General features: G+C 37.4%; 1 protein-coding gene across 4 annotated transcripts in view; it reads right to left on the bottom strand.

Annotated features, from left to right (window-relative positions):
* Window positions 1-295: 295 nt before the first annotated feature.
* Glrb (glycine receptor beta) overlaps window positions 296-23,773 on the bottom strand; it is a 73,497-nt gene continuing 50,019 nt past the window's right edge. For 2 of the 4 annotated variants that reach the window (XM_021157780.2, XM_029475575.2), the window contains exons 5-11: window positions 22,935-23,164; window positions 22,746-22,828; window positions 21,173-21,313; window positions 10,531-10,683; window positions 6,795-7,087; window positions 6,314-6,364; window positions 296-1,158 (exon numbers count right to left, since the gene is read on the bottom strand). In XM_021157780.2, the coding sequence (XP_021013439.1) occupies window positions 865-1,158; window positions 6,314-6,364; window positions 6,795-7,087; window positions 10,531-10,683; window positions 21,173-21,313; window positions 22,746-22,828; window positions 22,935-23,164 (1,245 nt within the window). In that variant the 3' untranslated portion in view covers window positions 296-864. The remainder of the gene's footprint in view (window positions 1,159-6,313; window positions 6,365-6,794; window positions 7,088-10,530; window positions 10,684-21,172; window positions 21,314-22,745; window positions 22,829-22,934; window positions 23,165-23,773) is intronic. The other 2 variants (XM_021157781.2, XM_021157782.3) reach the window with 2 other exon arrangements.

The following is a 23,773-nucleotide window of genomic DNA, read 5'->3' as shown; positions in this document are numbered from 1 at the left end:
CTGGAATCACATGTCACCACACTATTTAGGTTTGAAGTGTGTGCAACTCTTTTTAAGGCTTATGCTTAATGCTCTCCATACCAACCAATGAAAGGCATGAAAATAGACTTTGATTTAAGGTGGATTAAAGGATTTATTTTATCCAAAATATTTAATTAATACATCTATCACTTATTTGTATTTTGCCAGAAGCCAGAACTTGCTATGCATTTATACTAGCCCAGATTTCTCTTTTCTTCAGAAATGCTTATTGTTCTATTATCTGGCATTTTGACGACACAAGCACACTTAAAAATAAGCTTGCTTTATAAATGTATAATTATGATTTTATTTCTTAAGGAGCCTGCATAACTATTACTGATCTACCTCTCTTAAAAACTTTAAACACTATGCCATATAATCTTGCTCAATCTGCAATAATACTATCGAAAATTATTTAATAAGATGGCTTTCTTTCTTACAAGGAAGGGGATGTACGATACTGCATACATGGACCAGTGAACATGACAGGGGTCAGCGTGCACATTATGTTTTCATCAGGATTACTGGAAGTATTTGCAGTTACAGAGTTACAGTAGCTGAAGAGCACATTATGTAGATTATGTAGTATGCATATTTGTCATTGATTCTTAAAGTACTATGCTCAATATACATACATCTTTCTATCTATCTCACAGTTGGAGCACAGACGTTACAGGGTCATGCTGCCATTCAAAAGTAAGGTGCTGTATTTTATTATAATCAAGTGGCATTCAAAATGCAATATATTGCTATGAAAATGCAAAGTTTCCACAGATCAGCAATTATGAATTGCATTGGTCACAATGAAATGGTGTTGTATTTCATACAAAGGGAAATGGTTTATCATAAATATATAGACCAGTATATAACATTGAAGAACAAGAAGCAGAAAGGAAACAATGCTCTTGCATAAAGGTCGATGCGCTTGGCTGCTGTTGGGATGACAGGCTTGGCAGGAGGAGGCTTCTTGTTCTTTGCCTGTGGTTTCCCAAGTCCATTGTTGACTTCAATGGGTTTCCCATAGCAGTCATAATTGGATAATTCAAAATCTCTTGGTAAGCTTCCAACAATGCTGAAGTCATTGGATCTCAAATCAGACTTGGAAGTACAAACTTTTTTGCATCTGGTCTCACCAACCTGAGCACAAAAATGAGAGATGGTGTGACAGGATTTAATTTAGTTATAGATACCATATCTCTTCAAAAGGATACTTTAAAATTGAGTTTATACATTAGCATGAATAATAGTCAACTGGTTAACCAACCAGAATAATTAGACATTTAAGAAGGCACTGATACTTTGCCCAAATAAGAAGGCTAATACCATTGAATGGGCTTTTTTAAATTAATTTATACTAAGAGATAAAGCATGAATCAACATTAATTTAGGTTACTATTTAGGTTGTAAGACTTTTTCAGATTAAATATTAAGAAATAAACATCTGTCCATGGTCCAGAGAAAATATTACTCTGAGTGTGAAATCAGAGCTTTCATTATTGCCTTCCTGTTTCCGAATAGAATTGCTGATTAATTAATGATGGAGCCATTTGTCCTGCAATAAGACTTTTGACCTCTTAATCACAGCCATAAAAAGTCCAAATTACTTAAATATCTACTCACAGCAGTGAGGAGAGCATGACTTCAATATCATAACAAGCACATAATAAACAGTTCCCAGAAACTGTCACCTTCCCACACATAGTTCCCTGGAAACTCTCTGGGACATTGTGCTGGGCTGGCACATTCAGAGCAAGTGGCATGGAGCACATGTGTGCTAGAAAAGGCATTCCTGATGACATCACTGAAGAAAGAAGAAGACTGGTTCCCTGCCTACGAAGGATCCTCAAACCTCCTTTAAGAAGTCATGACTCAGAGGCTGGAGAGATGGCTCAGAGGTTAGGAGCATTGACTGCTCTTCCAGAGAGCCTGATTACAATTTCCAGCAACCACATGGTGGCTCACAGCCATCTGTAATAGGATCTGATGCCCTCTTCTAGTGTGTCTGAGGACAGTGAAGGTGTATTCACATATATAAAATAAATAAAATCTTAAAAAAAAAAAAAGAAGTCATGTCTCACTAGTTGGTGGATCTCTTTTTGTTCCATTTATCGGGGATTTTACACAAACTTTCTTTGTCATTTTGAAGTCACTATTAATTCAAATGTGTATATGGAAGGAGAAAAGATTTTACAATAGAATATCCTCTTCAGCAGTTATAATTCCCAAAGTAGATAAAAGAACCACCTAAGTAAGACAGCAATTCTACTCATCACATTCTTAATGTGTCTGTTTGAATCCTAAATTCATCAGTTTCCCATTGTTCCCCGCATCTCATTTACTCTCAGAGTGTACACAGTCCCCTCCACCATATGCTGATAACAGAAATGAGGCAACATAAAGATAAAGCTGTAAGGAACAACAACAACAACAACAACAGTACTATTTCCTAATTGAACCTCTAAAATTTTGTGTGTGGTTCACATAAAAGCCAATGATTTTGTATAGAACTTCTAGAACTAAAGATAATTTCTCTACATGTTGGAAAGATGTCCAGAGGAAACAACTTGAACTGAATCTAAATTAATGCTAGCTTTAAACATATCTTTAACATAAAGAGACAGCTTCCACAGTCAAACACCAGCTTTTGTTCATTAAATGGTTGAAGTCTATGAGCATGGGAACTGTTTTGTCTTTTACTCATGAACTCACTGTCTACAAGTGTGGTGTGTCAGGGAAAAGTTGATGGTAACAACAAAGGGTTTGGAGCTGTTTTCATAAATGAAAAGAAAAACATAATAGAAAGACACATCAGCTACCAAAATACTGAAAGCTGGCTAAGCCAGCACCATGGTTTTGTTTTTATGAAAAGCAAACAGCCTAATAGCCAGACACATGGGTGAAAACTTAATTTTGCACGACAACCACAAATCTATTTCCTAGAAGAGTCTCCTGAAATCTGGGTTATATTTTTGTGGTTTTAGCCATACTTTTCCTTAGTAATCATACTATTATCTTTTAAATGGGCATTTGGGTTTTCTACAATTCAAAGATTATTATGCCTCTATTGTTATTTAGACCAAAAATAGTGACATGCTTCCTTATTGAAATTACTTAGGAATTTGTTGTGTTTTCAAAACCAGAAAACATGGAAACAAGTGGATTATGACTCTAAAGCTGTAATTATATATGTATTTTGTCATAGAATGGTTAGATTTGAAAAGAATTGATCTCTTTCTATCTTTATTTTATTGCACATGTTAACATGTACCAACTCTGTGAACTTAGCAAGTTATAGATTACTGTAAACTTAGTGGTAACTTATGTGGGATCTCATGTTGTTGATAAAGGAATGATAATGGGATGTCAGGAGGCTCCACACAGAGGGTGACAATGGTGGGGGTTCAACACTGAGAGGCAACAGAATGGCAGGGGACTACAATTAGAAAATCACATGTGAACATCTCCCCACATGGAGGAGTCTTCAAGGCTCCTGTCTGCATTTCTGGAAGAAATAAATACACACTGCAGGAGCAAAGGATCATGTTAATCTCCCTGAAAGAATTGCCAATGTGTTGAAGCATACCCTCCAGTCTCTCAGCTCTGCTCAGTACCAGCAGCTTCTGAGGCTTTGATGGCAACAGAAACTCTGGTCAAACCCTGCGGGAGGGAACTACAATTTCTCTGAAAATAGTTTTCCTGGTGCATGATAAAAGTGAGAAAAGTGTCAAAGCAGATGTTGTGTCCTAAGCCTATAATCATAGCCCTCAGGAGGCTAACTCAGGAGGCCACATAGTACATTGGTGAATAGCTGTAATCATTAGTCAGGTGACGTGCAGAAGTAAAGAGGAGTCTATGGGTCTGCATAATACAATGGACGTCTGCTCCTGGAAGGAGAGAGCAGACTTTGTCTTCTTTTCTCTCACTGAGTTTCATGGAAACCCTACCTTTTATATTGAAAACACTTTAAGAGAAGAAGCAGGCAACAAGGGGCAGAAAACTGAATAGTAGCCTGGAAAGGAGATGTTTCTGTGGGAGGAATAAGGAAGAAGGGCAGGAGGAACAGGAGAGAGGAGGAGAAGGAAGAAGATTATCACAAGAACCACTGTAAAGGTGCAGGGGAGGGGCCAGACCCTGGGCCTCTAAACCCATAGAATCACACAGTGATGCATTCAATCATTATCTTTTCCTTTACAAGATTCTGACTGGGAGCTGTAGTTGTACCAACAGGTACAGACAAAGGGTCCCCAAAGGAGCCTGCTCTGTCTAAACAACAGAAAAAGTAAGAACCATCTAGCAATTCATAAAATGTGGAGCCCATGATTTATCATCTGTTCCATCCAAATGTCATACACACACACACACACATACACACACACACACACACACCACACACACACACACACACAGACACACACATACACACACACACACAGACATACACACACACACACTCACACACAAATGATCTTTTTCTATCCACACCAACAAAAGCTGTGGGAAGGCTGTAGTTGCTGTCATTGAAGGCAGTAAGTCCCATATTCCTATAGAAATGGTGTGAGACACGGTCATTGACAGATGGCCCTCTACCACACTGGCATGGCATCTTAGGAGCTGTACCTATGCAGACCACATGGAGAGTTGAGCCCTTCCTCTCCACTCGGTAGGAGAAAGTGGCCCTCCCTAGTGATGTGGAACTGAGATTTCCACTTCCCCTGGGAGCAGCAATGAATCAATACTGTCCATGCCACGGGACACTTAAAGCCTCTAAAACAAGAGCTTTAAATATGATTCAGAATCTCATAATATAAAGGATTTGGCAGCCATTCTAGGGGATATCTCAAATTGAATGAAAAAAACATAATAAATGTCAATCCCAGATATCAAATCTTTAAAACTTGGGAACAATACTAAAGCATCTATGACCAATAAGCTTATAAAAAAATGAATCTATGACCAATATGCTTATAAAAAATGAAAACCTAGACTATCTCAGTAAGAAATAGGAACTGACATGAAAAAACGCATATATATTCACCAAGTGGAAATTTGAACCTGAAAAGTTAGTAGCAAGTTATAAACATTCTGACTGAATGAACAGGAAAATGTAAGAGCAGAGGAAGTAACTGGAAGAAGGGTGGAGTCTAAGGAAGAGATTACCTTCTAAGTGTAAAGAATGCAATCTCATTGAAATTTAGAGTTTAGTTTCAGTACATATAGGAAAAAAGAACCAGAATATTTGTTTCCCATGGAAAGCCATAGAAAAAGAAGAAAGCACCATTATACTTGTGAGGCGCTAAATGAAATTAACTGTCCTATATCCTACAGTCCTATAACCAAAGAGAACAGCAATCATGGATAAAGGAGAAAACAAAGCACTTTCAGATGGCAGAAGAGAGTTCACCTGCATCTCTTCTTCTTCAATATTCATTTAGAATCATGGAGAGCAGGATTATGATTATTAGTTCTTTTTTGATGTAATTTATAAAAGTCAGGTGATGAGAACTATGTATGAATACATGTATTCCGCTTTATAGAACCGCAGTAACAATGTGGGCTACACAGCTAGATGTCTATGTCCCTGGGGCCCTGCTAAAATTTCAAGGAATTTTCTATCTGTTGTTCAGATTGGGTAATGTCTTCTGTAGACTTTACAGCTCACCAATTCTTTTCTCTGCTTGCCTATTGATTTTTCTTACTGTCTCTCTCAGATGGCAGGAGACAGTTCAACAGCATACCACACAAAATAGTGAATAAAGAAATTATGTCAAAATATAAACATAACTTTGGAACACTAGGGTATAATGGAGAATACAGTAAACACACACACACACACACACACATAGACACACACATACACCAGCCTCAGGATAAGCAACATAGAAAAAATCAGTTTGTTCTTCTCTCTAAAAATTCTATATGTAGCATATTTTCTAGAATTCCTTGTAAGAGGGCAGTTGGGGGTTGGAAAACACACAGAGACCCATAGGGCCAGAACACGGTCAAAGTAGGCCCAGTGTCCATGGATGTGGTTAGGTCTATTGGTCTCCTGGAGAGTTCATAACCCTTAGCTCTGTAGAAAGAGTCTTCTGGGTGACTTTTCTTTCCTAACTGTGGGCATCAAGCATGACTCTCTGAGTAAGTGCACAGGTATCTTTAATCTGCTAAGCAGCAGGTTGTTCTGAAACCAATTATCTATTTTTAAAGTCAAAGATACATGGCAAGGCAGGGCCAAGGGCAGAAAGGCTATTTGGGCCTTCTCTGGCTATGATGGATAGGCTAGAGAGATCCTTACCTGTGTGGTGAGCGTGTCTGTGGGCCAGCCATCCAGTTGGTAAGTGATCTGCTGACAAACCATTAGAAGCTCCTTAACACAGTAGGAACGGGAAAAATGACTGTCCAACAACAGCATGGCTCTCCTAGCCTCAGAGCTGTCTGAAGGTCTGTACAAACCCTAAGTCCCTCGGCTTCTTACTAACATTTATATACTGAGGTAAAAACGCTTGAAATAACTCTCCGTTGAATGATGAGAAAGTAAAGTCGTTATTTTTAAACTCAGTTGAGAGTTTTCAAAATTTTTAAGGTATTAGATCTTCCTAGGAATTCCTTGACGTGTTATATTCTTTCGGAGAGTGCTTCCCAAAACCTCTGCTGGACTCAGTTCTGTTTCATCTATTGAAAATACATGTCAGTCCCACCATTTCATTCACATAGTGTCTCTTTTCTGGCACTGAAGAGGATAGGCAACCCACATCCATAGTTCATTCCACTCTTACCTGCAAAGTGCTGATATGAACAGGGGTCCCCGTGCCGTTTACAGTATTCTTCTTGGCTGCGTTTCCACCTTTCCCATCTGCTTGCTCAGCCTTAGCTATTCGGGCCTTCTCAGCTTCAACCCTTTTGGGATTATTCAGCATCACCTGGACCACAGCGTACTCCACGAGGGAGGCAAACCCGAAGAGCAGGCAGGCAATGAGCCACACATCCAGCGCCTTCACATAAGACACTTTAGGAAGCTCGGCTGCGAGGGTGGTGCACTCTGAGGCCAAACTGAGCACGGAGAAGATGCCTAGCAACAGGAGAATCAGTTGGGTTTAGCCCTGGAAAATGCTTTACAACTATTGCTCATTCACTATTGAGCAAGCAACCCTTAGGTGTCTTTAAGGATCAAAGACTGGAAGAAATATATTATACTACATAAAGTAGTAACTGTGGTTAGTAAATATTTGTAAATATATAGCATTTAAAACTTAGATGGTTTTAAACCAAGGTTTGGAAGCCCAGCGTGGATTGAATTTGAGGATTAATCATGAAACCTTGAGAGTGTGTCTGAGAGAACTGGCGAGCTCTGTGATTTATTCCTTTTTACTGAGTTCTTGGCTTTTTGTAGAGTTTTATTTGTAGGAGGAATTTTCACCCACAAACAAGAATAGAGCACTTAAATTTTTGATAAGTTTTTTTTTTTTTTTTTTTTGTTGGTTGGTTGGTTGTTTTGTTTACAATATAATGCCTAGCAGAGAAGATGAAGTATAGAGCATCCCTGTTCATTTCAGAAAGAAAATCTCACCTTTTTAAGAAAAGGAACACAATCCTGATATGGGAAATACTAGCTTTAAACGGAAACCAGCATTATATATGAACACGTGAAATCATCACACAGGAATTAAGTTTATGTAACATAAGACAAATTAAGCCATCATAAAACTCCAGAGAGGAATTGTTCCAATTACAAGTGTCTTCCTCCTCTGTAGTCATTTGGTCTTCTCTTCCTTCTCTTCTAACCTTCCTTCCTGTCCTCAGGAGGGTGATGGTGAAAGATGACTTGGTGCCACAGACAGAGTACACACCATGACTAACACAGTGTCCAGTGATGCCCACAGAGAGATTCTGTCAGTCAAGATACTCAACTTTCTGGACACAGTAAGCCCCCTGTCTCCTATTGGTTTTTCGTTTGTATGGTTGTTTGTTTGTTTCTGCTTAGATCCTCATCACATTTTTAAATGATAAATTGATTGGCATCTAACTTACTATTTCAGGCATAACATTTGTGAGTCATATATTTGGAAATCAACATCAGTTTCAATGGTTTTTAATCTGTCAGTAGAATATTAACATGGAAGTCTAGGGTACTATCAGTTATCGCAATAAATGACTGTCAATTGGACCCATGAGCCATCCCCTAAGCATTCTCCTTGTTTCTACCTTTCTCTCACCACTCAGTCCACAATAAATTAGGCAGGGATTAATTTAAAATTAATAAAAAATGGAGTCTGACATCACTATTACTAATGGTCAGACTCAAGCCCTTGTTTTCCTCTCTTCTAGATAATGACATAAATTACTTTTATATTCAATATCCACTCATAGCTTCTGAGTGTATACCCACAAGCTCACACCACTGCACAAACACACAAATGCCACCCATAGAGTAACAAAATAAAGACTTGGGCTTTATGGTTCCTTGATTGATTTTGATCAAATTGCTTATTTAAATATAATATTCATTTTCATTTCTTCTTTGGTTTCCTATCCTTTAAAAATCTATATTTTATGTAATAAAATATAGCTCAGTTGCTACAAAGGCATTCACCAAGACTTACTGCCCCTGTGCTCATTTTTCAGAACCCATACACACACTCACATAGAGGCATGCATGTCTGTGCATCTTATATCTCTATATATATATTATATTATACACATGTCTAAAACATATATAATACATACATACATATCATCCAGTATATAATGTCTAAAACTGTATTCCATTCATTCCCTTCAATAATTCATAATGAGATATGCACAAAACCATTTTGGAGGGGGAAATAAACCCAAAAGTAGCAGCTCACCATCTGCTGGGAAGCCATGTATACCAGAGCTTCATCTATGTGAAGTCCTGGGGAGATTCAGAAAGCACAAACAAAGGAAAATTTTCACACTTTCCCTAGTCAAACTTTTGACAGGACTGATGTTTCCATTTTGACCTTTACTTACTTTCCTCACAGAAAGAAAGGTACATGCTTATTTTCTCAACACTGTTTGTGGGAGGGGGAGGAAGAGGTTAGTGGAGATGGAACCCAGGACGTCCACATATCATGGCATCTTCCTTCCCACTGAGCTTCATCTCCAGCCAAAGCAAATACCCTTTAAGACTCTTTAAATACGTACAAGTTTGAATGGCTGAAATGGTATGATTTAAATGGTTAAAAAAAATGGTGTTTCTTTATCACCAGCCTTAAAAATAAAAAGCTGTAGCACATGAGTATTAAAAGGAAATAGAAACAGAACTTAAATGGCACGTAGTAGGCTTTTCCTAAAATAATAAATCATAGGATGGCACTCATATGCCATTTGGAGATGAAACTATGCCCGGACAAATGTATCATCAAGTAATCTTGTCATTGTGTGAACATCAGACTGTAATGACACAAATCTAGATGGAGAAGCCTTCTATTCACAGAGGTTATGTGGTACATACTGTCATGTGATTTGAACACTGGCACTCGTGAAGATTTTATATTTTAGCAATACATGACTATATCCAATCAATAAGTACCTACTTGAAAAGAAAATCAATGAATCAACCACTGCAAAATTCTCAGAACAGGAAAAAAGTTTGCCAACTGCATGAACATTGAGAAAATATGGATCAGTGTCAAATATTGAAAGAAGCCCCCTCACTCCAAACAGCAGGCTGCCATCATTTCTAAATTCTCTGCTCCAAAGTAGTTGCTGATGCACATCACATGTGTTGAGGTTTGGACTTTTGCTATGTATTGTAATGGTAAATTACATTAATAATTACAAGGTTGTGTTGCCCTTAGGGATGAGAGAATCCTCACTACACCAAAGTAATACTATATGACCTTGCTCCTTATTTTAAAACTATTGGTTGGATAAAGACGCTGACAGCCTATAGCTGGGCAGAAGAGAGTTAGATGGGGTTTAGGTTCCCAGGCTTGGGAGTCTGAGGCAGGAAATCAAGGGGAAGAAAGGAAGGTGCTATGACGCAAGATACACCATGAGCACATGAGGCAGGAGAAACAGCAAGTATTTGGGGAACACTGCTCAAGAGGTAGCTGGACCAGCAGGTAGAAAAGTAGGTTAGGAGTCACCCCATAGTCTGAGTTTCATTTACTTGTTAACTCGTTGGGGATAAGCTTAAATTGGATGTACTTCACCACAAAATGGCATCACTTAGTATTCCTGTTCAGAAATGCATTGACCAGAGGCTTTTCAGAGGTTTTAGACTTTGAAATATTTGCATATATCATATGAAGTCTTAAGGCTAGGACCCAAGTTTAAAAAATATTCATTTACAGTTCATATATGTGTACACTTTAAATACAAAACCAGAAGGTAGTTTTATACATAGTGTCTTTATTATGATTTCCAGGAAATGAAAGTGTGTAATTTTCTACTTGTTGCACTTGGACTTTTCGGGCCTTACGTTTTCAGGATAGGATGCTCAACCAGGCCCCACAGTCATGGTTGAATAGAAGCAGGGAAGCTTACCCAGAGGTACTCTGGCAGCACTAGCATCAGGGTTGATCCAGAAAGAGAGCCAGGAGAGAACCACAATCAGCAGGGTTGGTGCATATACGCCCATCATGTAGAACCCAACCTGTCTCCTCAGGGTGAAGATGACCTCCACACAAGTGTAGTAACCTGTCAAAGCCAGATAAGTAATGGTTGTGAGAATCAGACCTACATAAAACCATCACTTAGAAGGACCTTCAAGGGACAGGATACCCCTGACGATTTCAGAAAGTAAACACTGCAAAGGGTTTTCCTTTAGTTGTCGACACTTTATAAAGAGGGTGGAGCTCTTCCGGTCAGAAAAGCACCGGGGCAGCTGGGGCGCAGGGTCGACTGACACTCGCCAGCTACCCACAACACCCAACACAGGATCTTAAGACTTCTGGTGAGTGGAGCACAGCTTCTGCTCCAATCTTTAAACAGTGACAACGATAACAACTAACCCCAGAGATTACCAGATGGCGAAAGGTAAATGTAATAATCTTACTAACAGAAACCAAGACCACCCACCATCATCAGAACCCAGCACCCCCACTTCGCCCAGTCCAGGGCACCCCAACACACCGGAAAAGCTAGACACGGATTTAAAAGCATATCTCCTGATGATGATAGAGGACTTCAAGAAGGACTTTAATAACACACTTAAAGAAATGCAGGAGAACACTGCTAAACAGGCAGAAGACAATAAAGAGGAAGCACAAAAATCCCTTAAAGAATTGCAGGAGAACACTGCTAAAGAGTTACAAATCCTTAAAGAAAAACAGGATAACATAATCAAACAGGTAGAAGTCCTTACAGAAAAACAGGAAAACACATCCAAACAGATGATGGAAATGAACAAAACCATACTAGACCTAAAAAGGGAAGTAGACACAATAAAGAAAACCCAAAATGAGGCAACACTGGAGATAGAAACCCTAGGAAAGAAATCTGGAACCATAGATACGAGCATCAGCAACAGAATACAAGAGATGGAAGAGAGAATCTCAGGTGCAGAAGATTCCATAGAGAACATCGGCACAACAATCAAGGAAAATGTAAAATGCAAAAAGATCCTAACTCAAAACATCCAAGAAATACAGGACGCAATGAGAAGACCAAACCTACGGATAATAGGAGTGGATGAGAATGAAGATTTTCAACTCAAAGGACCAGCAAACATCTTCAACAAAATTATAGAAGAAAACTTCCCAAATCTAAAGAAAGAGATGCCCAAGAACATACAAGAACTCCAAATAGACTGGACCAGAAAAGAAATACCTCCCGACACATTATAATCAGAACAACAAATGCTCTAAATAAAGATAGAATACTAAAAGCAGTAAGAGAAAAAGGCCAAGTAACATATAAAGGCAAGCCTATCAGAATTACACCAGATTTTTCACCAGAGACTATGAAAGCCAGAAGATCCTGGACGGATGTTATACAGACACTAAAAGAACACAAATTCCAGCCCAGGCTACTATACCCAGCCAAACTCTCAATTAACATAGATGGAGAAACCAAAGAATTCCACGACAAAACCAAATTCACACATTATCTCTCCACGAATCCAGCCCTTCAAAGGATAATAACAGAAAAAAAACAATACAAGGACAGGAACCATGCCCTAGAATCAACAAGAAGGTAATCCCTCAACAAACCTAAAAGAAGACAGCCACAAGAACAAAATGCCAACTTTAACAATAAAAATAACAGGAAACAACAATTACTTTTCCTTAATATCTCTTAATATCAATGGACTCAACTCCCCAATAAAAAGACATAGACTAACAAACTGGCTACACAAACAAGACCCAACATTTTGCTGCTTACAGGAAACTCATCTCAGAGAAAAGGATAGACACTACCTCAGAATGAAAGGCTGGAAAACAATTTTCCAAGCAAATGGCATGAAGAAACAAGCTGGAGTAGCCATTCTAATATATGATAAGATTGACTTCCAACCCAAAGTCATTAAAAAAGACAGGGAGGGACACTTCATACTCATCAAAGGTAAAATCCTCCAAGAGGAACTATCAATCCTGAATATCTATGCTCCAAATACAAAGGCAGCCACATTCATTAAAGAAACTTTAGTAAATCTCAAAGCACACATTGCACCTCATACAATAATAGTGGGAGACTTCAACACACCACTTTCACCAATGGACAGATCATGGAAACAGAAACTAAACAGGGACACAGTGAAACTAACAGAAATTATGAATCAAATGGATCTGGCAGATATCTACAGAACATTCTATCCTAAAACAAAAGGATATACCTTCTTCTCAGCACCTCCTGGTACCTTCTCCAAAATTGACCACATAATTGGTCACAAAGCAGGCCTCAACAGATACAAAAATATTGAAATTGTCCCATGCATCCTATCAGATCACCATGGACTAAGGCTGATCTTCAATAACAAAATAAATAATAGAAAGCCAACCTTCACGTGGAAACTGAACAACAGTCTTCTCAATGATACCTTGGTCAAGGAAGGAATAAAGAAAGAAATTAAGGACTTTTTAGAGTTCAATGAAAATGAAGCCACAACATACCCAAACTTATGGGACGCAATGAAAGCATTTCTAAGAGGAAAACTCATAGCTCTGAGTGCCTCCAAAAGGAAACTAGAGAGAGCACACATTAGCAGCTTGACAACACACCTAAAAGCACTAGAACAAAGGGAAGCAAATTCACCCAAGAGGAGTAGACAGCAGGAAATAATCAAACTCAGGGGTGAAATCAACCAAGTGGAAACAAGAAAAACTATTCAAAGAATCAACCAATCAAGGAGCTGGTTCTTTGAGAAAATCAACAAGATAGATAAACCCTTAGCCAGACTCACTAGAGGGCACAGGGAAAGCATCCTAATTAACAAAATCAGAAATGAAAAAGGAGACATAACAACAGATCCTGAAGACATCCAAAACACCATCAGATCCTTCTACCAAAGGCTATACTCAACAAAACTGGAGAACCTGGATGAAATGGAGAAGTTCCTAGACAGATACCAGGTACCAAAGTTGAATCAAGATCAGGTTAATGATCTAAACAGCCATATATCCCCCAAAGAAATAGAAGCAGTCATTAATAGTCTCCCAACTAAAAAAAGCCCAGGACCAGATGGGTTTATTGCAGAGTTCTATCAGACCTTCAAAGAAGATCTAATCCCAGTTCTTCACAAACTATTCCACAAAATAGAAACAGAAGGTACTCTACCCAACTCATTCTATGAAGCCACAATTACTCTGATACCTAAACCACAAAAAGACCCAACAAAGATAGAAAACTTCAGACCAATATCCCTTATGAATATTGATGCAAAAATCCTCAATAAAGTTCTTGCTAACCGAATCCAAGAACACATCAAAACAATCATCCATCCTGACCAAGTAGGTTTCATCCCAGGGATGCAGGGATGGTTCAATATACAGAAATCCATCAACGTAATCCAGTATATAAACAAACTCAAAGACAAAAACCACATGGTCATCTCGTTAGATGCGGAAAAAGCATTTGACAAGATCCAACACCCATTCATGATAAAAGTCTTGGAAAGATCAGGAATTCAAGGCCCATACCTAAACATGATAAAAGCAATCTACAGCAAACCAGTAGCCAACATCAAAGTAAATGGTGAGAAGCTTGAAGCAATCCCTCTAAAATCAGGGACTAGACAAGGCTGTCCACTTTCTCCATACCTATTCAACATTGTACTTGAAGTCCTAGCCAGAGCAATTCGACAACAAAAGGAGATCAAAGGGATACAAATTGGAAAAGATGAAGTCAAAATATCACTCTTTGCAGATGATATGATAGTTTATATAAGTGACCCTAAAAATTCCACCAGAGAACTCCTAAGCCTGATAAACAGCTTCGGTGAAGTAGCTGGATATAAAATTAACTCAAACAAATCAATGGCCATTCTCTACACAAAAATAAACAGGCTGAGAAAGAAATTAGGGAAACAACACCCTTCTCAATAGTCACAAATAATATAAAATATCTTGGCGTGACTCTAACTAAGGAAGTGAAAGATCTGTATAATAAAAACTTCAAGTCTCTGAAAAAAGAAATTATAGAAGATCTCAGAAGATGGAAAGATCTCCCATGCTCATGGATTGGCAGGATCATCATTGTAAAAATGACTATCTTGCCAAAAGCAATCTACAGATTCAATGCAATCCCCATTAAAATTCCAAATCAATTCTTCAACGAATTAGAAAGTGCAATCTGCAAATTCATCTGGAATAACAAAAAACCTAGGATAGCAAAAACTCTCCTCAAGGATTAAAGAACCTCTGGTGGAATCACCATGCCTGACCTAAAGCTCTACTACAGAGCAATTGTGATAAAAACTGCATGGTACTGGTATAGTGACAGACAAATAGACCAATGGAATAGAATTGAAGACCCAGAAATGAACCCACACACCTACGGTCACTTGATCTTCCACAAGGGAGCTAAAAACATCCAGTGGAAGAAAGACAGCATTTTCAACAAATGGTGCTGGCAAAACTGGTTGTTAACATGTAGAAGAATGCGAATCGATCCATTCCTATCTCCTTGTACTAAGGTCAAGTCTAAGTGGATCAAGGAACTTCACATAAAACCAGAGACACTGAAACTTATAGAGGAGAAAGTGGGGAAAACCCTTGAAGATATGGGCACAGGGGAAAAATTCCTGAATAGAACAGTAATGGCTTGTGCTGTAAGATCGAGAATTGACAAGTGGGACCTCATGAAACTACAAAGCTTCTGCAAGGCTAAAGACACCATCAATAAGACAAAAAAACCACCAACAGATTGGGAAAGGATCTTCACCTATCCTAAATCAGATAAGGGACTAATATCCAATATATATAAAGAACTCAAGAAGGTGGACTCCAGAAAGTCAAATAACCCCATTAAAAAATGGGGCTCAGAACTGAACAAAGAATTCTCACCTGAGGAATACCGAATGGCAGAGAAACACCTGAAAAAATGTTCAACATCCTTAATCATCAGGGAAATGCAAATCAAAACAACCCTGAGATTCCACCTCACACCAGTCAGAATGGCTAAGATCAAAAATTCAGGTGACAGCAGATGCTGGCGAGGATGTGGAGAAAGAGGAACACTCCTCCATTGTTGGTGGGATTGCAAGCTTGTACAACCACTCTGGAAATCAGTCTGGCGGTTCCTCAGAAAATTGGACATAGTACTACCGGAGGATCCAGCAATACCTCTCCTGGGCATATATCCAGAAGATGTCCCAACCGGTAAAAAGGACACATGCTCCACTATGTTCATAGCAGCCCTATTTATAATAGCCAGAAGCTGGAAAGAACCCAGATGTCCCTCAACAGAGGAATGGATACAGAAATTATGGTACATTTACACAATGGAGTACTACTCAGCTATTAAAAAGAATGAATTTATGAAATTCCTAGCCAAATGGATGGACCTGGAGGGCATCATCTTGAGTGAAGTAACACAATCACAAAAGAACTCACACAATATGTATTCACTGATAAGTGGATATTAGCCCAAAACTTAGGATACCCAAGATATAAGATACAATTTGATAAACGCATGAAACTCAAGAAGAATGAAGACCAAAGTGTGGACACTGTGCACCTTCTTAGAATTGGGAACAAAACACCCAGGGAAGGAGTTACAGAGACAAAGTTCGTAGCTGTGATGAAAGGATGGACCATTTAGAGACTGCCGTATCCAGGGATCCATCCCATAATCAGCTTCTAAACGCTGACACCATTGCATACACTAGCAAGATTTTGCTGAAAGGACCCAAATATAGCTGTCTCTTGTGAGACGATGCTGGGACCTAGCAAACACAGGAGTGGATGTTCACAGTCAGCTATTGGATGTATCACAGGGCTCCCAATGGAGAAGCTAGAGAAAGTACCCAAGGAGCTAAAGGGATCTGCAACCCTATTGTTGGAACAACATGATGTACTAACCAGAACCCCGGAGCTCTTGTCTCTAGCTGCATATGTATCGAAAGATGGCCTAGTTGGCCATCAATGGAAAGAGAGGCCCATTGGACTTGCAAACTTTATATGCCCCAATATAAGGGAATGCCAGGGCCAAAAGAATGGGAATGGGTGGGTAGGGAAGTGGGGGGGGCGCTATGGGGGACTTTTGGGATAGCATTGGAAATGTAATTGAGGAAAATATGTAATAAAAATATTAAAAAAAATAAATTAAAAATAAATAAATAAATAAAGAGGGTGGAACCTGCTGCCTCTGACTGGGCAACCTCCCATGTTGCTGAGGAGCAGTGCATGCATGCTGTTCCATATCATGTTTAGGCACTAAGTTTGTGTGAGAGTCTGCAACCCTTGATCTTTCTCTTTTAGAGGCACTAGCATGGAAGATGAACCTGTGATATCCTACCCCAAAATCAAAGCAGCAGTTTCATTTTAAGAGGAAACACACTTGGCCTGTATTTGTCAGCCAAACTTTCAGCCTGTGTGAACTACATCTGGTGGGTGGGAGATACCACAGTCTCCAAGATGTCACAGTCAGAGTTAACCCTTAAGACTTTAGGTAAGTATTAGACAGTAGGCAGAACAATGACAGGTTTTTAGTGACCACTCAAGGGCTTTGAAGTGGGAAGACAGGACTTTCCTGTCCACCTTCATCCTTCCTGCACTTCAAGGCTCTCAAACTTCAACTTTTATTATCTCATGCTGAGATACGTGCAGAAACTGCTCTAGAATATCATTCTAGAACTTCCAAAACATCAACCAAAATTTACTCATAAGTATCGGGAGTGTGGTGAAGGGTTTTATTGTCCTTGGGGTGGGGGTGGGGGGCAAGAAGAAAAGAAAAGACAAGTGACAGAATTATTCTGACAAAACTCCGTTTGAAAGACATACTTCTAAGTTGGAGATTTTTTCCAGATATTTTGGTCCTTTTGGTCAGCAGTTTACATATAATGCTTATTGTTTAAAAAGTTTAATTATTTTGAATTAGTTGCTCCATATAGGCCAGGCTGACCTCAAACTTATAATCCTTCTACCTCAGTGTTCTGGAATAGCAGGCGTGCCTCACCACCCCAAAAGAAAATAGTTAATTTAAAAATGGCATTTCCAGAGTGGTTGTACAAGCTTGCAATCCCACCAACAATGGAGGAGTGTTCCTCTTTCTCCACATCCTCGCCAGCATCTGCTGTCACCTGAATTTTTGATCTTAGCCATTCTGACTGGAGGGAAGTGGAATCTCAGGGTTGTTTTGATTTGCATTTCCCTGATGATTAAGGATGTTGAACATTTTTTCAGGTGCTTCTCAGCCATTCCGTATTCCTCAGGTGAGAATTCTTTGTTCAGTTCTGAGCCCCATTTTTTAATGGGGTTATTTGATTTTCTGGAGTCCACCTTCTTGAATTCTTTATATATATTGGATATTAGTCCCCTATCTGATTTGGGATAGGTAAAGATCCTTTCCCAATCTGTTGGTGGCCTTTTTGTCTTATTGACGGTGTCTTTTGCTTTGCAGAAGCTTTGCAATTTTATGAGGTCCCATTTATCGATTTTCGATCTCACAGCACAAGCCATTGCTGTTCTATTCAGGAATTTTCCCCCTGTACCCATATCTTTGAGGCTTTTCCCTACTTTCTCCTTTATAAGTTTCAGTGTCTCTGGTTTTATGTGGAGTTCCTTAATCCACTTAGATTTGACCTTAGTACAAGGAGATAGAAATGGATCAATTTGCATTTTTCTACATGATAACCGCCAGTTGTGCCAGCACCATTTGTTGAAAATGCTGTCTTTTTTTCCACTGGATGGTTTTAGCTCCCTTGTCAAAGATCAAGTGACCATAGGTGTGTGGGTTCATCTCTGGGTCTTCAATTCTGTTCCATTGGTCTACTTGTCTGTCACTATACCAATACCATGCAGTTTTTATCACAATTGCTCTGTAGTACAGCTTTAGGTCCGGCATGGTGATTCCACCAGAGGTTCTTTTATCCTTGAGAAGAGTTTTTGCTATCCTAGGTTTTTTGTTATTCCAGATGAATCTGCCCATATTATAAATTATACCCAGCACTATCTCTGGGAGATTAGCGAGGTGATAACATGGACCAGAAGCAGTGCGTGGGTAGGAATGGGAGCACATGCTGATGATGACATCAGAAACAAAATGTGCAGCTCACTAGTTTTAACCTCATTAAAAACAAAGCAATACAGTATATTGTTCACAGGTCTCACAAGACAAGGGGATAGCCATTGTCTATCCTGGCCCCCATTTAAACTTATTCCCCTGATAACAAAACCATATGCTCTTGATCAATGACTATGGGCAATCTTTCAAAAGTATAACCTTTCATAAAAACAGAAAGTATTTTGTATTACAAGTGATAGATTTGAAAAGACTCATGGTACTTTTTAAGTATGGTGCTCAAAGCACCTTGTTTTGTAATAATATCAATTTATGCAGTAACAATATCATTTTGTAACACTATCATTTATTCATTCACCTACTGCATATGAATTGAAGTACAAAACATATGAAACTATAAGCAATTATACATATATGTATATTTACATATACATATATATATACATGAAGCTCTTCCAGATACTATGTATATTATATATACTAAACTATATCTAATATATAGTATTCATACTATATTAGTGTATATACTATATATACTGATACATTGTCACTATAAATTTGTATATTAAAATAAAAATGTACATTCCACTTCACTATGTTTAAAGGTATCCTGACTAAATGCCATATCCCATGTGTTTTAAAGCAGAGTTCCACCATGGTCTTTCATAAAGGTCCTGACTAGGGGCCTTCATGAGCTGTCGATACAGGTAGCTGTAAAATGTATGTTGGATATTACAGTGATTTGCTTCATAAACTTTTATTAGAAACATTTCTTGATCTTTTTGATCTCTCTCTAGTCTGTTATATTTATGAGAGGCAGGTGGGCAGCTAATTGATATAAATGTGCACTGGGAAATTTCAATTTTCTTTCCATTTCCTGTGTCATTTTCTTTCATTATTCACTTAGGCACCCAATTTAAGTATTTTCATTTGTGTCCCTGTATTCTTCACCTTCATTATCTGTTAGTCATGGAATAGCATAATTTCAGTAAAGTTAATGCCAATTTAGACTTCCTTTACAAATTAGTTTTGCCAATACTGTGTGAGAACATAAATAGATGTACATGGCTACATAATTTTATACAAATTTGCATGTTTAGTATCACATATATTTTGAACTATCTGGTTTTACAAAGTTTTGCAAATATTATCTAAATACTGAATGTTTTACTTCTGATTTATATAAATAGTGATAATAATATGAAACATAGTAAATGTCCAAAGAATGTTACCTACAACCTCGCTGTCACTGTTGTCTGCAGCTACTGGAATTAAAAGGTCTTATTCATGATTAATCAAAAATTACCTTGAAGCCCTTTACGGGACTCTAGAGCAGTCATCTAAATTATTTCTTTGCACCACATATTCCAATTCCCTTCTAAGAAGTAAGGAATTTTCACTTTTTCTCATTTAAATTGAAAAACTACTTATTTATGATGTATCCTGAATTTACTACAAAGTCTCCCCATAAGAGTATGTAATCTCATTAATTCATTTGAAAGTCAACAGCAGATGCTTGCTTTAAGTTTAATACAAAATTTCCTGATCTTGCATATATTTATATTAGGACTGCGAATATGAAACTCTTCGCTCTCTCAATTTAAAGTATTTTCACCTGATGACATCATAATAGTAGACTTTGTGCATAATATAAATGCTTCCAAAACCATAAACTTAGCTCCTATGTAGTTCAGGGTAACTTTGCCATGACTTGTTTTTCACTGCAGAATTGTAGGCTGCTTCCAAGTTAAACTAAGAATTGCTAATAGTGGCATAATCAAATTTCTGTATTATTTAACTTTAAATTGTTAAGTGAAATGCCTTAACGCTACTGCAACTGAACCCCCTTAGTGACATAAGCTGGTAGTGCAGATGCAGAGGCTGCACGCTGAGTTTTATGAGTGCGGGGGAGTGACTTGTGAAGTTCTTCAAAAGCTCATTGCACTTTAATAACTAAGGTTGCTTTCCTTTGCCTTGCATATCCTATGACCTGACAGATAATACCACACAAGGAATATTCACTTATGATCATTATCATCAATTTTCTCTTACTCTTATTGCTTCTCATGTACCATAAAGATCAATGCTTTTGAAATTAACAAGACAGTCTAATTCTCATCTAAATAAAACAGTTCACAAGACAACAGATGAATAAAGATGGATTATACTGTGCTATATTAAATGCTCAGTTCCAAAGATAAACTTGTCAAAACTTGGCAACGTCTAAGGAAACATTACTTGAAAAAGTTTGTGTTACTGTAATGAAATATTGACAGGCTCTTACCAAGAGAATTACGTAGAGAAAACCCCATCTATTTCTTAATTAAAAGATCAAACATCTTAAATGAATATTCTGTATAAAAGGTTTTAACACATGGTTATGAGGATACATTTCTTACATTTATTTTATTTTAGATCATTTTGATTCTTTCCTAATCTATAATTAAAGCTCAAACAAAAGTTTGAAACATGGGTAATTAGTTTTATTTTCTAAGACATCACTTACCAGTGCCTTTATAGTATTTTGTACAGTTGCCATATTCGATATCCTCCTTTTTAATATCAAATTGAGGTAAAGCAATTTTTTCCAACTGAACAGGATCTCCTGACTGCCAGATGAATCTTAAATCATCGGTTGTATATCCAACTACAATAAGTAAATAAACAAGTTAGAGGAAAATATGCATATCAATGCTTTCTCCTTATTTCAATAATGCTTATTAAACACAGAGAAGGTAAGAAATCATGACATTATGTTATGGATTTGTAATTTAAAATTCACAGTGGCCTAATTTTTGGCCATGCACAAAATATCAGCACAAGAATAACATGTCATCATCCTAAAGAAAGAATAAGTTAAATAATCATCAAAATCAGATACAATCCTAGACCACCACGTATAGAAAATATCTTCTGCATCCCTATCAGTAAAAACCATGAAAATGAGATTAATGCTCACGGCATATTTCCATTTATAATCATGTACTATGTACCTAAAGTTTTAAAACAGGTATGATTTTAAATAAATCACTGCCAGGTTCCTGCATCATGGCAGTCTAACTGAAGTAAGACTGCAGAATAAGTGGTCATCATTATAGCATCAATGAAGTAGCAAGGAATTCATGGCCTGGAATTAGGATAGGTGGTATCAACTCAGAACTACACCCAGAAATGACCTAACAAAACATTGCAAAGATCATTGGTTTCTAAAATCCTACGAAGTATTTAAATGAGTGCAGTAAGTGAATATGGGCTTATTTAAATCTGTATTAAGCATATTCTGATATATATAATGTATATATTATATATGTACATATATATGGTACTAAAACATTGCATAGACTTAAACATAATCTCATTGTTAGAAATCAACAAATATCATTAAAAGTTAGGATTCATTTTAGAGCATTAAAAAGCCACAAAACCCACTAAATAACATATAATCTAACAAACATACATAGAATATTTTACAAGATTGTTATAACTCATTAAACTAGCTTAATCTTTAAGCATCTACACTAAAGACTCTTTATGATATCAGCCTTCATTTATCAAGATTGATGGCTTATTATTTTCTAAAGATAATCATCATAGAAAATTAGTGAATATGTTTTATAGAAATTTCAGGTTATAGCATTTAGTACAACTTTTATAAGCTGAAAAACACAATCATAGGGACATAAAATATACATTTGTAAAAAATAATTTTTCTCTCCTTCCATAGAAAATCACACTTGACTGGGCTTACATATATTTCAATGTTTTCCAATTTTTACCATGAGACTATTAACACAGAACAATTATATTTTAGAGGATTATAATTTTCTATATATTTTCCACATTGCCAATCCAAGTTAGTCCAGTCTTCAGAATAAGAAGTACACAGACCAACATCAACTTGCTAAAAAGCCAACTAAAATGGAAATCTCTGTCTTCTTCAAGATTAGCCTATGCAGTATGATGTTAGTATGGTCAAATAAGCATTATGGTTTTTCACAATTATACAACACAATAATAGAACACATTATCTAGATATAAACATTTTATTCCCCAAATCATTTATAACCTCATTTACATACAGCTCTCAAGTTGCATTTTGCAGCGTTGTGTGTCCATGGGAAACAGAGTTAAGTCCAGAGGACATGAAAGAGTAATAGACAACCTGAAGGCAAGAACAGAAAAATTGGAATCATTGAGTGTACATTTCTGAGATCCACTGACTTGAAAAGGAAAATACAAATAAACAAGATCTAAATAGAACAGGGTACCTCATGCTCACAAGGACGTCTCCATCCCGAAAGATAAACAACAGGATATTTTCTTGGGTTACATCATGAAAATTGGCACTTTTTTCATTTGCAAAGAATAAGTCAGGTTTCCACAAGCACTTATACATTGTGGGGTCAACTGTCAGTGCATCTGAGCCTCTGAAGTCACTAGGTAGTTTGAGTCTGGGGTCATTCCATTTCTGTCTCAAGAAAATGTTAACTCTATAGTCCTGGGGAAGGGAAAAGCATATTCCATTGATATTTTTAATTGCTTAAAAGTAAAATAAATGTAGGCATGACATGTAATTTTACAGACCATTTTAGCAATTAAAGTATGTTTACTCTTAGAGTAGCAAACAAATAATTCCACATGACTAAGTGATAGCATCATCTAAACGAGAAAAATTCTAAAGATACCAGTGACTCTTCCTGCTCCCAAAGAAGGATGATAGTAATAGATAGAAAACAGAGGGAAACATTGCATATATCTTTTGTTAAATAGAAAAGCAATCAAGAAGGTGACAATCATAAGTGCACACACACACACACACACACACACACACACACAAAACTCTACATACTCCATTGTATCTTAATACCCACTAGTAATTGTTTTTAAGACTCCCGTGAATGTCAGAATCTCTATATAAAATGGCTTAGAATTTCTATTTGGTTTATGCAATCCTATATACGTTTAAACCATTAGATATAACACCTAATACTATGTGAATGGTGTGGGAAAAGTTATTACAAAGTATTGTTTATAGAAGAGTAAAGAGAAACAGAAATCTGTACATGTCCAGATCCAAACATGTTCACTGTAATATGCATTATTTGTT

This window comes from Mus caroli, unplaced genomic scaffold, assembly GCF_978045245.1.
Source record: "Mus caroli unplaced genomic scaffold, Mus_caroli_1 scaffold_3, whole genome shotgun sequence".
Lineage (NCBI taxonomy): Eukaryota > Metazoa > Chordata > Mammalia > Rodentia > Muridae > Mus > Mus caroli.
The sequence above is the reverse complement of the archived record's forward strand: the minus strand, read 5'-3'. Positions and strand labels throughout refer to the sequence as shown.